Source organism: Uloborus diversus, chromosome 2 (assembly GCF_026930045.1).
Source record: "Uloborus diversus isolate 005 chromosome 2, Udiv.v.3.1, whole genome shotgun sequence".
Classification (NCBI taxonomy): domain Eukaryota; kingdom Metazoa; phylum Arthropoda; class Arachnida; order Araneae; family Uloboridae; genus Uloborus; species Uloborus diversus.
The window spans coordinates 75291312-75305547 of record NC_072732.1 but is presented as its reverse complement, the minus strand read 5'-3'; the positions used below and the strand labels follow the sequence as shown (position 1 = coordinate 75305547).

General features: G+C 32.4%; 1 protein-coding gene across 1 annotated transcript in view; it reads left to right on the top strand.

Moving 5' to 3' along the window:
• The window catches only part of LOC129217106 (dnaJ homolog subfamily C member 1-like), a 51815-nt gene that overhangs the window by 19119 nt on the left and 18460 nt on the right, over window positions 1-14236 (top strand). The window contains exons 2-4 of the mRNA XM_054851353.1: window positions 9103-9204; window positions 11174-11220; window positions 13523-13694. Of these exons, the coding sequence (XP_054707328.1) occupies window positions 9103-9204; window positions 11174-11220; window positions 13523-13694 (321 nt within the window). The remainder of the gene's footprint in view (window positions 1-9102; window positions 9205-11173; window positions 11221-13522; window positions 13695-14236) is intronic.

Sequence of the window (14236 nt, the reverse complement as noted above, 5' to 3'; positions counted from 1 at the left end):
TACTTTTACTCCTGTTCGGATCGAGGAACGTTTCTAGCCATCTGATTGGTTGTTGCTTATATCAATCAAAGTTATGACGCCATTGTATTTTAATTCAGTCTTAAACACTGCATTTCTAGCTTAAACGTTCTGCTGCATACGAATTTGCGTCTAAGAATAAGAACACTAACTGCTTAAATGAGCTAACCAAAATATCTTTGTTATTCCTTAGAAGTTCAATCTTTTATAAAACAAATTGTAATGTATAATTTATTAACGATTTTAAAAACAAAATAAATGGTGGCGCTATCTCTTAAAGTATACAAAAACTAAACAGTTCATGAAATCATTGAAATTTGAATTAGAATATATTTTTAAATATGTGTGAGTGTAAATTACTTTGTAACTTACTTAGTAAACTATTCATTTTTTTTTCACACTCTTCATAATATTCAATTTTTTGTAGTTAAAAATAAGATATTTAAAGGTATTTCTTTGCATTGACGGTTAAAACAGCCAATATTTTATAATTATTGACGTAAGCCCTTGCTGACTGCTTACATAATGTAAAATAAGTAATTTAATCATACAAATCAGTCTCAAATTACTGCTTATTAAAATAACTGAAAACCCTGTGTTTGCATTGCTTAGGAAAGAGGCCCCTATCTATTACTTTTTGCATAAAATGCCAAGCTAATTATTAATTTGGTCGTAGAACATGCAACGATAAAATTTAGCATTTAAAAAACCCCCGACTGAGTCGCAATTGTAGAATCAAGAGGGAAAATTGAAAATAATTTTAAAAACCTTATATTATTCAAAATCAATGTCAAGTATTTAATTTGCTATTAAATAGAAACTGGCAACGGATAAAAACTTTAAATCATTGCGTTTTATTTTCTTGTTCGCTAACAATGAATTCGGTCATCAATCGCGTGAATAAAGGCTTAGCCGTTATTAAAATCTGCTTTAAAAAACGTTATAATTCGAATTCTATGAAGCATGGATGTTTCAAACACATTCTACAGAGGCGGAAAAAATTCTCTTTATTTTAGTAATAAATTAAAAAATTTTTAACTATGTTTTCACTGCAAAAATCGCGAAAAACTTTTTATAGGTTTTTAATTAACATCTTCGTTAATTAATGTCATCCAAAGATGCAACCTAGCTATAAGAACACTCTTGATCAATTCTCCTTTCGAACAAAAAAAAATTTTTTTTTTTTTTTTTTTTCAAATTCGGTCCATCCGTTTAGGCGCTAGAGTGCCACAGACAGATACACAGACACGTCAAACTTATAACCGCCTTTCTTTGTGTGTCGGGGGTTAAAAAATGAAATTCATTAAAAACAAAAGAGAAATTTGCGTCTAAAATAAACTCGATAAAATTTGCAAATGTTGGGAAATTTACAAAATTTTGGTGAAACAAAATATGTAATAATGAACCAAATATGTTAATGAAATAAATAATTACAGAAGTTAAAAAATATGTTGACATTTTCTTTTTTGCATTTAAACTCTTTCTTTCACCAGCAGATACTCCTTTCAAATTATTACAGTAAGTAATAATTTGAAACTAATTTGTATTGATATTAATATTACATTTTTGTGTATGAATGAAAATGAGAACACTTTAAATTACTGAGTTCATGCTACTTAAGCATATAAAATTAATTACTTCTTATAACAAAAAAAAATAAATAAATAAAAATTATGAAGAACACGAAAGGATTTGAAAAGTTCACTGCGTAAACTAAAAAATTGTTTGCATTGATGCGTACTAAACATTGATTAAACAAACTGATACAAAACAGATACTACATTAATTATTTTTTTACACGGATATGTGAATGAAATTTAAAAAAAACTCACGTGGTTTTCGGGATCAGAGATTCATGGTTTTTTTTTTTTTGACTTGAATTATGTAACGGGTATTTAAGTTCACTTTTCTTTTCGCACATTATAGATGGATCAAAACCAACCGCATATAGGTTAAAAATATCTGTGAAGTCAAAAAATTCTGACATTATCAAAATATGTATTAATGATCCAAAATATACTGACGAAGTAAGTGCAGAAATTTAAAAATCTGTTGATATTTTTTCCCCCAGCTAAGAAATATTCATGTTACCAGCAGGGTTTTCCATTATAATAATAAGCAGTAATTTGAGATTGATTTGTCTGATTATGAAAATTGTAGGAATTAAAATGAACACATTTTAAATTACTTTTTTTATATTACGGAAGCGGTCAGCATGTAAGGGTACTAAGAATAGAAATTACAAAATATTAGCTGTTTTAACTGTCAATAATTTCAGAATACCTTTAAATTACTTATTTTTAATCACAAAAAATTTAATAATATGAAGAGTGAAAAAATACTGAACAGTTTACTAAATAAGTTACAAAGTAATTTTCACTGACACATATTTTAAAAACATGTTCTAATTCAAGTTCCAATGATTGCATGAAATGTGCAGTTTTCGTATTCTCTAAGAGATGGCGCCACCAGTTATTTTGCTTTTAAAACTATTGCTAAATTGTGCATTTTTGTTTTATAAAAGATTGAATTTCTTGGAAATAACAGATATTTTTGTTAGGTACAATGAATATTCAGTTACATATCTTATTCTTAGACGCAAATTCGTATTAAGCGAAACGTTTAAGCTAGAAATATAGTGTTTAGGACTCCATAAAAGTACAATGGCGTCGTAACTTTGATCGACATCAAAACAACCAATCAGAGGGCTAGAAATGTTCCTGGGTCCGAACAGGAGTAATTAGCTTATATGCTCTCCGGAAAACTTTGGTGAAATGTCGTGCCTGCTGAGACCCCAGTCAAAAAGTAGCGCTAAAAAAAACATATACATGTGAGTGTGTATGTGGCAAGTTCAGTAGGAAATAGGAAGATTAAAACCGTTTCATATTGGTAATATACAGTGTTATATTTGACTTTACGAGGTGGGGAAAGAGTAAAAAATGAAACTGACGCCTTTGCCCATCTTCTTTCAAGTTTTATATTAAAATTTCTTGAAAAAAAAAGAAATAAAGAAAAAGAAGTAGGGTAAATTTATTAAACGTACAATTCGTTTAGTTTGCATTCTAAAGCTTGGATATCCCACTTTGCAGCGATTTAAGATCTCAGTCAAAGAGATAAAACATTGCAATTTAGCGCGAGCAAGGCAGATGTCTGATTGGGTAGGTGTACCTGTACATAATATGTTGGTCTTTGTTTTACTTTTTTCAGCAGCCATAGGTCGGAGACTACAGTGCCTCCTATAGTTATTGTAATTGCAAGTACAGAAATTTTTTTGTGCAATTTATTTCTTTGAAAGAGCATAGATGAGAAAAGTTAAAATTAAAACGCAGTTTTAGTCTTTCTTTAGTGACGTTAGAAGGAGGACAGAGAAGAGGAATCGAAGGGCGTTTCACGGAAATTTTGCGAAATTGAAGTATTAAATACGCAGTTTTACTCAATTTTAGCTGCTGTTAAAGGGTCAAGAAGAGAGGGTATTCAGGCAATTTTTAAAATCGATGTCGAAAGTCCTAATTGTAGGTTGTTTTGTTATGAGAAGGAAAGATGGCACGTTCCATTTTGTTTTCCAAACGGAATTTATATTTAAGTTATCTATGGTGGCGACTTGAAAAATTGATTTCGTTTTTTTTTTTTTTTTTTTTTTTTTTTTTTTTTTTTTTTTTTTTTTTTTTTTTTTTGGGACACCCAATGTAAATGTACATTTTCTTTTCGAGCATAACTAACATTGAAAGGGGAAATTTATTGGTGTTTAGTTGGGTTTATACCGATTCATTTTAAAATAACTTTGCTTCCGAAACCTGTGTGAGAGCAATAGACCAGTTCTCTAATTGCCTAAATGATGGATCTGCCCAGGGGGCACCGAACACAAATTTTTGGGAGGGTGAAAACTCCCAATTTGCCGAATGAAACTCCACATTTCCGAATGATGATAATTTTGCCGAATGGAACTTCAAATTGTCGCCGAATAATAACAATTTTGCCAAATAGAACTCCCAACTTTTGCCGAATGATGATATTTTTGCCGAATCGTCAAAAAAATTGACAAATGAGGAAAATTTTGGGAGACCTCAGTAACCTCCCTTGACCTCCCATCGTTCCAAGAATTATTTCTTTTCCAACAACAGCACTGATTTCAAACACTGCCTTTCATGTATAGAAAATATAAATAAATGAAACAATAGATGGAAAAGAGAACCTGTGTGAATGCATCATTAAATTGAAAAATAAATCACATTTTCAAATAATACATACTTTTTTTTCCTCCATCGAGGAAAATACTACGTTCAGGATAGCACCTCGGTCGGGCAGTCTTTTCAGCAATGTTGAGCCATACCAGTAATGACCGGTTTTGTATCCAACGCCTGTGAAGAGTTTTACGAAGATATTTTTTTGATAGAAGACAAACAGAAGAAAAATAATGATAGTCAGCAATTCATCCTCTAGAACAGAAATCTGCAAAGGTTTAACATGAAGATGAATTTAAATTCAAAAGGTTCATATGAGTTGGACACGTCACCGGAAGTGTAAAATTTCTTGAAAGTTTGAGGCAGTGAAAGAAAAAAAACAACAGTTCTTTGTCTGGAAAAATTGGAATTGTGGCAGTGAGAAGCAAAGTGATGTAAGTGGACGTTTTGATGTTTTTGAGAAAAATGTATTTGAAGTTCAGATCCTGGGCAGACTTTCACGGAATGTTTTTTTCTAAATCCTGTTGTATAACTGCACCTACCAGTGTTACTAGTTCTATCCATTGCCCCGAAACTTAGGAGAGGTTCTCCTACATTCGTACTGGTTACCTCGAAATTTTAAATTTTGGCTCTTACATCCCTTTGCTTCTCACTGCCTCAACTGCGAAAAGAAATGAAGAAACTTGATTTTTTTAAAGAAACTTAGGTGTATTTAATAGGTATATTTTCTTTGAAAACATAAAAAAAAGTTGAATATTTCAAGACATAATCAATGTAATGTTTAACTTAGGTGTATTTAATAGGTATATTTTCTTTGAAAACATAAAAAAAAAATTTGAATATTTCAAGACATACTCAATCAATGTAATGTTTTTCTTTTGAAGGGAAATACGCATAATTTTTTTTTTCCAAATTAGCCAGTAGCTTTCTTTTTTAACGCACCAAAAATCAATTAAATCAGTCAAATCATCAATCAATGATTCTATTTTGAGTAAGATGTGATTTTTGTAAATTGTTAAATACATTTTTTTTGGGCAGAAACTTTTTTTTAAAATTTTATATTGTTTATTTACTTATTATTATTTTTTCATTTTAAAGTTTGCTACATAATTTTTTTTTTCGAGTATGTTGGGACCCAACTCCAAAATCGGACAGTGTCCGAAAAAATTGCTCACAAAACACGAATGTATCACTGACATATGGCGTCAAGTTCGAAAGTGCACTTAATTTCGGAGTTTGTGTACTTGATCAATTCGAGATCGGAAAAATCAGTGTTGATCCTAGTCCGATTTCACGCTTGGAGGTCGAGCGAACCACACCACATTGCATGAGTCAAGTTAATTGCGGGAATGAAAAGCAGTGCAGAGAAAAAATAAATAACCCTTCACCTCTAAAGATTACAGGAGACTAAAAAAGTATGAGTGACTATATGTGAGATCGAAAAATTAATTTAAAAAATGACAAATGGTTACCAAATAATACAATATTTTGTTAAACTGAGGAATTTTTTTGAAGTTTTAAATAAAGCTCTTTTGGATTTTGGTTACAGAAGAATAAAATTGGGTCAGAGAAAGGTATTTTTCCTCGCTATGGACGTACATTTTTAACAAAAAAAAATTCAATACACCTCGTTAAAATGATTTTTCATCTTATTTTATTTTAAAATAATTATTGTTAAAAGGAACATTTTCTGATATTTATCTAGTACAAGTATAGATGTGAGGGTTTTTTCGACTATCCTTTAAGCAGGGGCTGCCTCCCTAAGAGAAAGGGAGAGTCCCCAATTCGACCATGACTGCCCAGATTGGGAGCCCTCCAAAGAAAAAAAAAAGAGGAAAGTACCACTTAAAACATACTCCTCATACCCTAGAGTTTTCAATGGCGCAATTACCCTCTCCTCCTCCCCAAGGTGGGTACCCCTATCACTTGGATCGCTACTGATTTGCCAGATCGCGAATTGATTAAATCCATGAGCACAATAATGTAGCATTTCGAACTTGGCTCATTTGTCAGTGATTCAAGCGCGTTGTGAGCATTTTTTTCTGGTACTGTCCGATTTGGGAGCTGAGTTCCAGCATATACACACCTCAAAAGTGAAATTGCAACACCAAGAAAGAATGCGTAGCGTCAAAAATATTTCAGTAGCAGTGATGGTGATGCTGGTGAGATGAATATATGCAAATGGTTGAAAAACACATAAATGATTAAAAATTAACCAATTTATTCACTATCTAATGAACCCATCTCAGGCAGTTATACAATCCTCAATCTGACAGGGTATGATATCAATAGGTCCTTCATATCAAGTTACATTCACTGCTGTGCATTGTGCGCAGATCATCAATGGACAACTGCAGCATCGCTTAAATTTTAAGATTTTTATGCTAACTAATCAAAAATAATGTCCTAAATTCGAAAATCCAGGTATTTTTGATCACAGAAAGCTTTAAATTAATTATTAGCATATAATAATGATTGGTTAGAATCTATGTCGAGGCGAATTATAGTTAAAGGACTGCATACTAAAGTTTTCAATCACCGTATTTTCGGGGATAATTGTCGCGGCGCATACAAGAAAGAAAAGTAAAAAAATGCCAATGCGGCGCATGTAACGGGTGTGGCGGATACAGTCTTCTTTTTTTAATTTTCAAGTTAACAAAAGTTAAACATGCTTCTAATAGATGGCACCACATCTTTTCCTTTCATTTTGCGAAATACTTTGACCTTGGGCGACACGTAAAGCAAAGAGGGGGGGGGGGGAAGGTGAGTCAGCGATTGCACGTCTTTCACTCAGGAAAGAAACGCTGATCCACGTGGACGAGCAAGCCTTATCGCGTCGGAGCGAAGGGAGTCAGGGAGAGGGGCATTGTAAGCAAAAGTAGTACTAGTAAGGGAGGGGGATGGATGTCCAGTTTTGTAAAGGGAATTTACCACCTCGCTCACAAAAGTAGGTTGATCCGGGTAAGGCCCCTATAGTGGAGGAGCCGACGCATCCGCCATTTTGGAGCAAACTTGATCCAGTGCTTCGTAGCGATAGCATTGCTGCTGATGTTTACATTGCTTTAGCATGTGTAAAATTGAGTCAAATGGGTGGTTGTTCGGCTCTTAATTGTACAAACAGCCCCAAAAAAGGATTTCAGATTTCCAGCAGGTGCAGAAAGAAAAAAGAAATGGATTATTAATAGCCTGTGAAGTTACTGGCTGACTAGAAACGACTCCAACTCTCCAAAATGTCGCCAATGTTCATCGTCGCTCTCTGACTCTCTCGTTCCCTGTTTGGCGAATGATTGCCAATAAAGGTAGCTTTCCCTGTTGTAAGCTTGCTCCAAAATGGCGGATGCGTCGGCCTCTCCGGTTATAGGGGTTCTGGATCGGGGGTAGTCAAGCAACTTAGTCGTTCGTGCGTTCTTGGCTTTTCTTTTTTTAGGGAACTTCTTCACAGAGTTGCTTTTGAAATGGCAATTAAAAATACTAACGAGAAATAACAAAAAAAATTATATTTACATTTAATTCAGCTTTCTTTACCACTGACTGTGCTTTTAAGTTGTTTAATGTTTTGTGCGCGCTTATGGAGGGTGCGGCACTTACACCGGGTGCGGCGCATACATTAATTTTTTTTCATTTGAGAATATATTACGATGCGGCGCTTGAACCGGGTGCGGCGCTTATTACCGAAAATAGGGTAGTTATTAAATTTTTTCTTTTTGATTCAACATGCGTTGTAAATTTAGTTTTTTTATCTTCTAAAAGTTCATTTTATTTTAAACTTTTATTTGTTACAAAATGGGATATTTTTGTAAGAACTTCGCATTATATTATAGTTTTTTTTTTCTTGTTAATTCATCTTGTTGCTTCAAAAAGTAAATTTCATCTAGTTCTAATACATTTTTTATCCACTATTCTTTAAAATGTGCTATTTTGCTCCCAAATTTTGGATGAATGATACAATTTGCCTTCTTTCTGAATTACTATATGACTGTTTCAAAATATTTTTGCTTCCCTGCACAAAAGTTGAAAACGGGTGAAAAATCAAACTACCCCACTTTTGGAACAGCATAAAAAGCAGTTTAATATTGATTTTAAGTTTTGTAACTGCATTTTACATATTATTCTATGTGTGCCATTTATTGCTTTGAAGAAACAAGTGTACCAAAAGCTACAAATCCTAAAAATGCCATTTTTGTCTACCTTTGAAGAAGTTAGAAGTAGGACGAGGGTGCGGGATCGGAGGACATACTCTCCCGGAATGTTTTTAAAATTTAAGCCTGAAAACGCGGTTTTTGTCAAAAGAAGATTGTTCAAAGGCTTTCCTCTGAGATATTTTTTAAAATTGGGGTAGGTGGGGAGTTTGACCAGCTCTCGGGAAAAAATTCAAAACTGACTCAAAATTTGCAAGTTAAGTCAATTTTGGTGAAACTAAGGGAAGAGGGGGGGGGGGAGGAGACGTTCTGTACCGAATTATTTTCAAAATTTCAAGTTTAGGCTAACTTAGTGACCTTTGAAGGCACCTCCTGGAAATTTTTGAAACTTGAAGTTTTAAAAGGGCAATTGTAGGAGACATCCTTTGGTGACCTTAAGGGAATGGGGAAAGTTCCACGATCTCCACCGAAGTTAGTGATTTTAATCTCTGAAAAGCGCAAGTAGAGGCTTTCTTTGATGATGATAGCAGTGGGAGGTTGGTTTGTGGATTTCCTTTTAAACATATTGCAAATCAACTTGTTTAATAAACTGGCAACAAGGAGCCAAATAATAGTTTTACTTTTTTTGCATGTCAAAGAAGCCAAAGTTTAAATACTTTGTTTGTGTTTTATTGAAATATTATGAGTTAATGCGTGTATGTTCGTTCTTGCTAAATCATTAATATGATCAAGATTTTAATCTTGTCTTTTAAAACAAATTCTAGAAAGCTTCCCAGAGTGAAATTAGAAAAGCTTATAGAAAGCTGTCTACATTGTATCATCCTGATAAAAACAAAGAAGCTAATGCAGAGGATACTTTTCGTAGGGTAAGTTCTTACCGCTTTTAATTTATTATTTTGCTTTTTAATACAATCCAATCATTATGCATAAGCACAAAGCTTATATAATAATTTTTCTCTCGATTGTTTAGCATTTGTACTTGCTCCAAGAAATATATTATCAGTCTCATCCAAATTTACCTGGTGAATGTGGTATGCAAACCAAATATCCAGTTATGTTTTGATATGCTAGAACCCATAACATGTGTTTGAATACAAGTGATGGCGATGGCTGCTTATTCATAAATTCTGATGAACCCTTTCTTATCTGTGATAATAATTTCAAAAAAAAAAAAAAAAAAGAATACACTAATTTTTTTGACTATTTTGTTTCTTAAAAATAACTGAAAAACATTATTAAATTGAAATAAAGAAGCAAGGGCGCCCATATGCAAAATTTTAAGGGGGGTTCAAAAATTTTCCCCATGGTTTAGCAGAATATTTTACCCATGGAAACCGATTTCAGTATAGATTAAATATATTAAAAGTTGACATTTTCAATAACTTATTCATTAATGGCTGGAAAAGAAATTTTTCTACATTTTTGCAAAGAAAAAAGCACTAAAAGCAAGGAAGTTCTCATTTCTAAGAGGGGGAGGGGCCCCCCTTAGAAATGAGGGGGCTTGTGCCCCTCCATATAGGGGCAAGGGGGCTTGTGCCCCCCTTGCCCCCTATATGGGCGCCCTTGTAAAGAAGACAATAGCTTTAAAACAGTGAAATATTTTAACCCCCAAAACAGACAAATCTTTACTCTAGTGCTGTATTTTATGTTAAAACAAAAATTAAAAAAAAAAAAAAAACATGGGTACATAATTTACATTTTGTATTATTTTACTGAAATCAGTTAAAATATTTATAAAAAAGTAGGTATTTTCATTAATTTTAGCTCTTTTTTTTACATTTGAAATTAGCAAGAGTTAAATCATTCCTCAACCAAACTTAAATTTATACTGTAAAACACTAGATTCAGTTTTTAATTTTAAAAATATATTTAATTGACATGAAAAATCATCCAGGCTCATACTAAGTATTTAAAATGTACGTAACGGAATATATTATAATGTACTTATTGTATTGTGAAGTATTTAATAGCTTCATCAATAATCAGACAAATGAGAAATGTTGCTTATTGAAATAATGCAATATTGTTACTACTATTATTATTATTTTCAAAATAAATGCTCAGCTGTAACATTGGATTCAGCAAGTTTTTCAAATTCGAGAATAGAAAAGAATATTACTGGAATTATGAAATTATGAGTATTTACAACTCCTTTTGTGAAGCTGTTCTTGTTGGGGGGGGGGGGGGGGGGCTTGTATAAATCGTACATGTGTTTTTTTCCTGCCAATTGACAGAGTTCTGAGAATTTCGATCTTGAGATTTGAGGAATTGTGTTCATTTATAAGTTTCAGGGAAAGAAGAATACTTTTGTAAAAACTAATTTTGCCTTTCTGCTCAGTGTATTTTATATTGTGCACTGTTTGGGAAATAATAATTAATATTGAAAACCCATAGCAGATGTTTAAAAATTGCTACTCCGAAATGCGGTAAAATAATTAAAGCAAAATTTTTTGAATTGGGAATCAAAATTTAGAGTTAAAATAGTAACTGAAATAGTTGTTAAAATAAATATAGAAAAATGTAAATTTATGATAATTAGTGAACGTTTCTGAAAGGAAATACTAACATTCAAAGACGGCTTAAGAAAAAACAATCTTCAAGTTTTTAATTCCCCAAAATATAAAAAGAAGGAAAAGAAGACAACTACTAATTTATGTTCATTCCCTGTAAACAGATGACATGGCAGTCTAGGTGCTTAAAAATCTTTTTGTAAAGATTGTATGTAGCATAGAATATAAAATTAAAAATTAAGCAAATTCCAAATCTTCCAAACTATATTTCTGTTGTTAGTAAAGTTATTTTGAGACAATGACCTCTGACTTTGATCTTTATTAGATTGCTGCTGTTGCTGATGTTCTACGTAATGATGAAAGGAGAAAAACGTATGTTGGTAAATTTTTTATTAATTTAAAGTCCGTAAATCTTTTATTGACTCTTTCTTACAAACTTTTAGTAAAATTTCTCCACTCATGCTGACAAAAAGTCATTATTCATAAGTCTGCATTTAATTACTCTCTGTCTCTGATAAATAAATAATGAATGAAGTTGTTTTAAAATTAATTTTATATTAATGATGTTGCAATGTATCATGAAAAATAATTGTTGATGTTTAGATAGTAGTCATGATAAGGCGTACATAGAACTATCAACAGTGGCAATTTCTATCTTATGAGGACTCCGACTCTGTGAAGACTTTTCTCCATCTCACGTCACCTTTTAGTGTAACCCTTCCACAAAGATTCGTAACACCACTGCTTATCAGTTGGTAGTAATTGTGTTGCATGATCTATGCGATCAAATTTCCCTTACTATTAAGTCCCTCCCTCGGTAGGGGTGTCCACAGGGAGGAATATGGCACAAGTTGCGGCATCAAAATTTTTGGCTGGATTTTTTTTCTTAAGTTTTTTTTTAGAACATCAAATTTCTGATTTTTGGAAGGAAAAAAATATTTAAACTTACACAATAAGGAATACATGCATAAAATACACTTTTTTGCCGCACTCATTCCAAAATTTATTAGCCGTGTCTCTTTTTCAATAAAGGGATCATCAAGAGTTTTATAACTGCTGTTAAACTTTTTATGTGTTTTAACAAATAGTTTTCAATTCCAAAGATATTTTAATACATCTTTTTTTTAAGGTGTGTATGTATTTTAGTTGAAGAAAAATGATCATTTCCCATCAGAAGGGAGGAGAGGGGGGAGGGGGCTTGGATTTTTTTTATTCAATGGACTTCCTTTAAATTCTTAGCACGTCGCCGTGCGGGTGCTGCTAGTTAAATATATTTTACGTCCTAAAATATAAGCATTAATTGGTTATACTTTACAAATTTTATTTTCAAACAAATGCTACAATTTTTTTTCATTGGTCACTAAGGAAATTATGAGCTTTGAGTGCAATATTTGATTGCTACATTCGTAACTATGCTTTTTTTCTGAAAAAAAAAAAAAAAAAAAAAAAAAAAAAAAAAAAAAAAAACTCTTGTATGTTTAGCTTGAATACTAATTAAAATACACACAATCAACTAATCCCATGCATATTTTGTTTCCGTTTCATTTAACAGTTTTGCTAGAATTTTTTCCTTTAGAATGGTATTTTCCAATCTTTTTCATTTGGCAAACCATTTTTAACAGTTTTACTACCAGAAGAAAGCAGGAAAACCTTAGAGCAGGAATTCGTAAATGGAGGTACCAAGTCTAAGCATTGGCTTAGCAAAATCTGAGGCAAAGATGCCTTCACATTGCATTGAACACTTCATCGCATTGAAAAAAGAGTTCCTTGAAACCCCAAAACACATCTCTACAGTAATCTGCAAATTTTGTGCAATAAAACGTTGTTAAATCTTACTTTTATTTTCAAGAACAAAGATATTGATTCAATTCTTGTGCTGTGATTTATTCATTAATTTGCATGTCCTTTTCTGTGTGAATAATTATTTAAAAATTATTTTTTTGCTTTGATAACCAAATTCAAAAATAGAAATGCCAATCATTTTTTACTTTCTTCTATATCTAATATATAGAAGAAAGTATTGGATTCGTGCAAATTTTCGAATTTCGAATTTTGACGGATTCGAACGTTTTGAGGTGTGCTGAGTCCATTTCGACTATTTTTGGAAAATGTCTGCTGTCTGTGTGTGTGTATGTATGTGTGTGTGTATGTATGTGTGTATGTGTGTGTGTCACGTCTGTGTGTGACCAGTTTTTTGTGGCCGCTCTACAGCAAAAACTACCGCACAAAATCGAACGAAATTTGGTACACATATGTGCCCCTATGTGAACTTGTGCCCATTGGTTTTTGGCGCGAATTCCTCCAAGGGGGGTGGAGCAATGGGACGTTTTTTGAGTTACGCGTGCTTGCTATTCCTCAGGAAGTAACTGGCGGAATCAAACAAAATTTGGTCCATATGTTGGTATTAACAGGAACAGGTGCTGATTCAATTTTGGTGTCAATAACTCAAACGGGGGTTGAGCTATAGAACGTTTTTTGTCGTCAATTGTGACTGCTGTATCTCAAGAAATAATGAACGGAATGAAAGAAAAATTTATTAAAATTTGTAATAACTTTTTTCTTTACAAGGAAAAAACTGCATATTTTAAATTTTTAGTGAACTTTAAATGCATAATACACGCTTTACAATTTAAAAGATGTATCTTTCTCGTGGTTGATTGCGTTTCATTTTCAGGTATGACCTAATATTGAAGACCGGATTGCCAGATTGGAGAGTGCCAATATATTATTATAGACGTGTTAGGAATATGGGTCTGCTGGAAATGTCCATATTCCTTTTCTGCCTTGCTACATTTGCTCAATATTTATTTGCTTGGTCTGCATATTGGGAAAAAAAGTATGAAATTGTAAGTTAATTCATGGCTTTATCTTCTACCTTACGGTTTTCTTTATCTGCCTTATTTTAATTGCATGCAGACACATACTTATTCTTGTTTTGTGATATTAATTTTGTTTTTGCTATGTAGTTAGTATTAGTTGAGTTTATTGGAAATTCATATTTCACTCTCTTGACTTCAAAATACAATTTTTGCTGTGTACAGTAGTTTGTTCATTTACCTTGACTGAAGTTTTAGATTATTTTGTTTAATCCATACTTTCATTAATTCGGAAGACCTGAATCCCCTTTTAGTCTGGTATAATGAAGATCTACTGTCTGTATTTTGTGGCATTATTTCTGGATTTTTCTTATTTTAAATTAGCTATGTATGATGTTTTCTATGAAGCCAACAATTATAATACTGCTTACTCATTTTCATTTCTAGATAATCATATAGATTTCATTTGAAGCAAATTCAATTGTTTAAAAAGATAAATTTTGGGAGAAGTATTTATTTATGGATTGCCAGCAGTGGATTTTTTGTGTGGGATAGGGAGAGGATGGGGGATT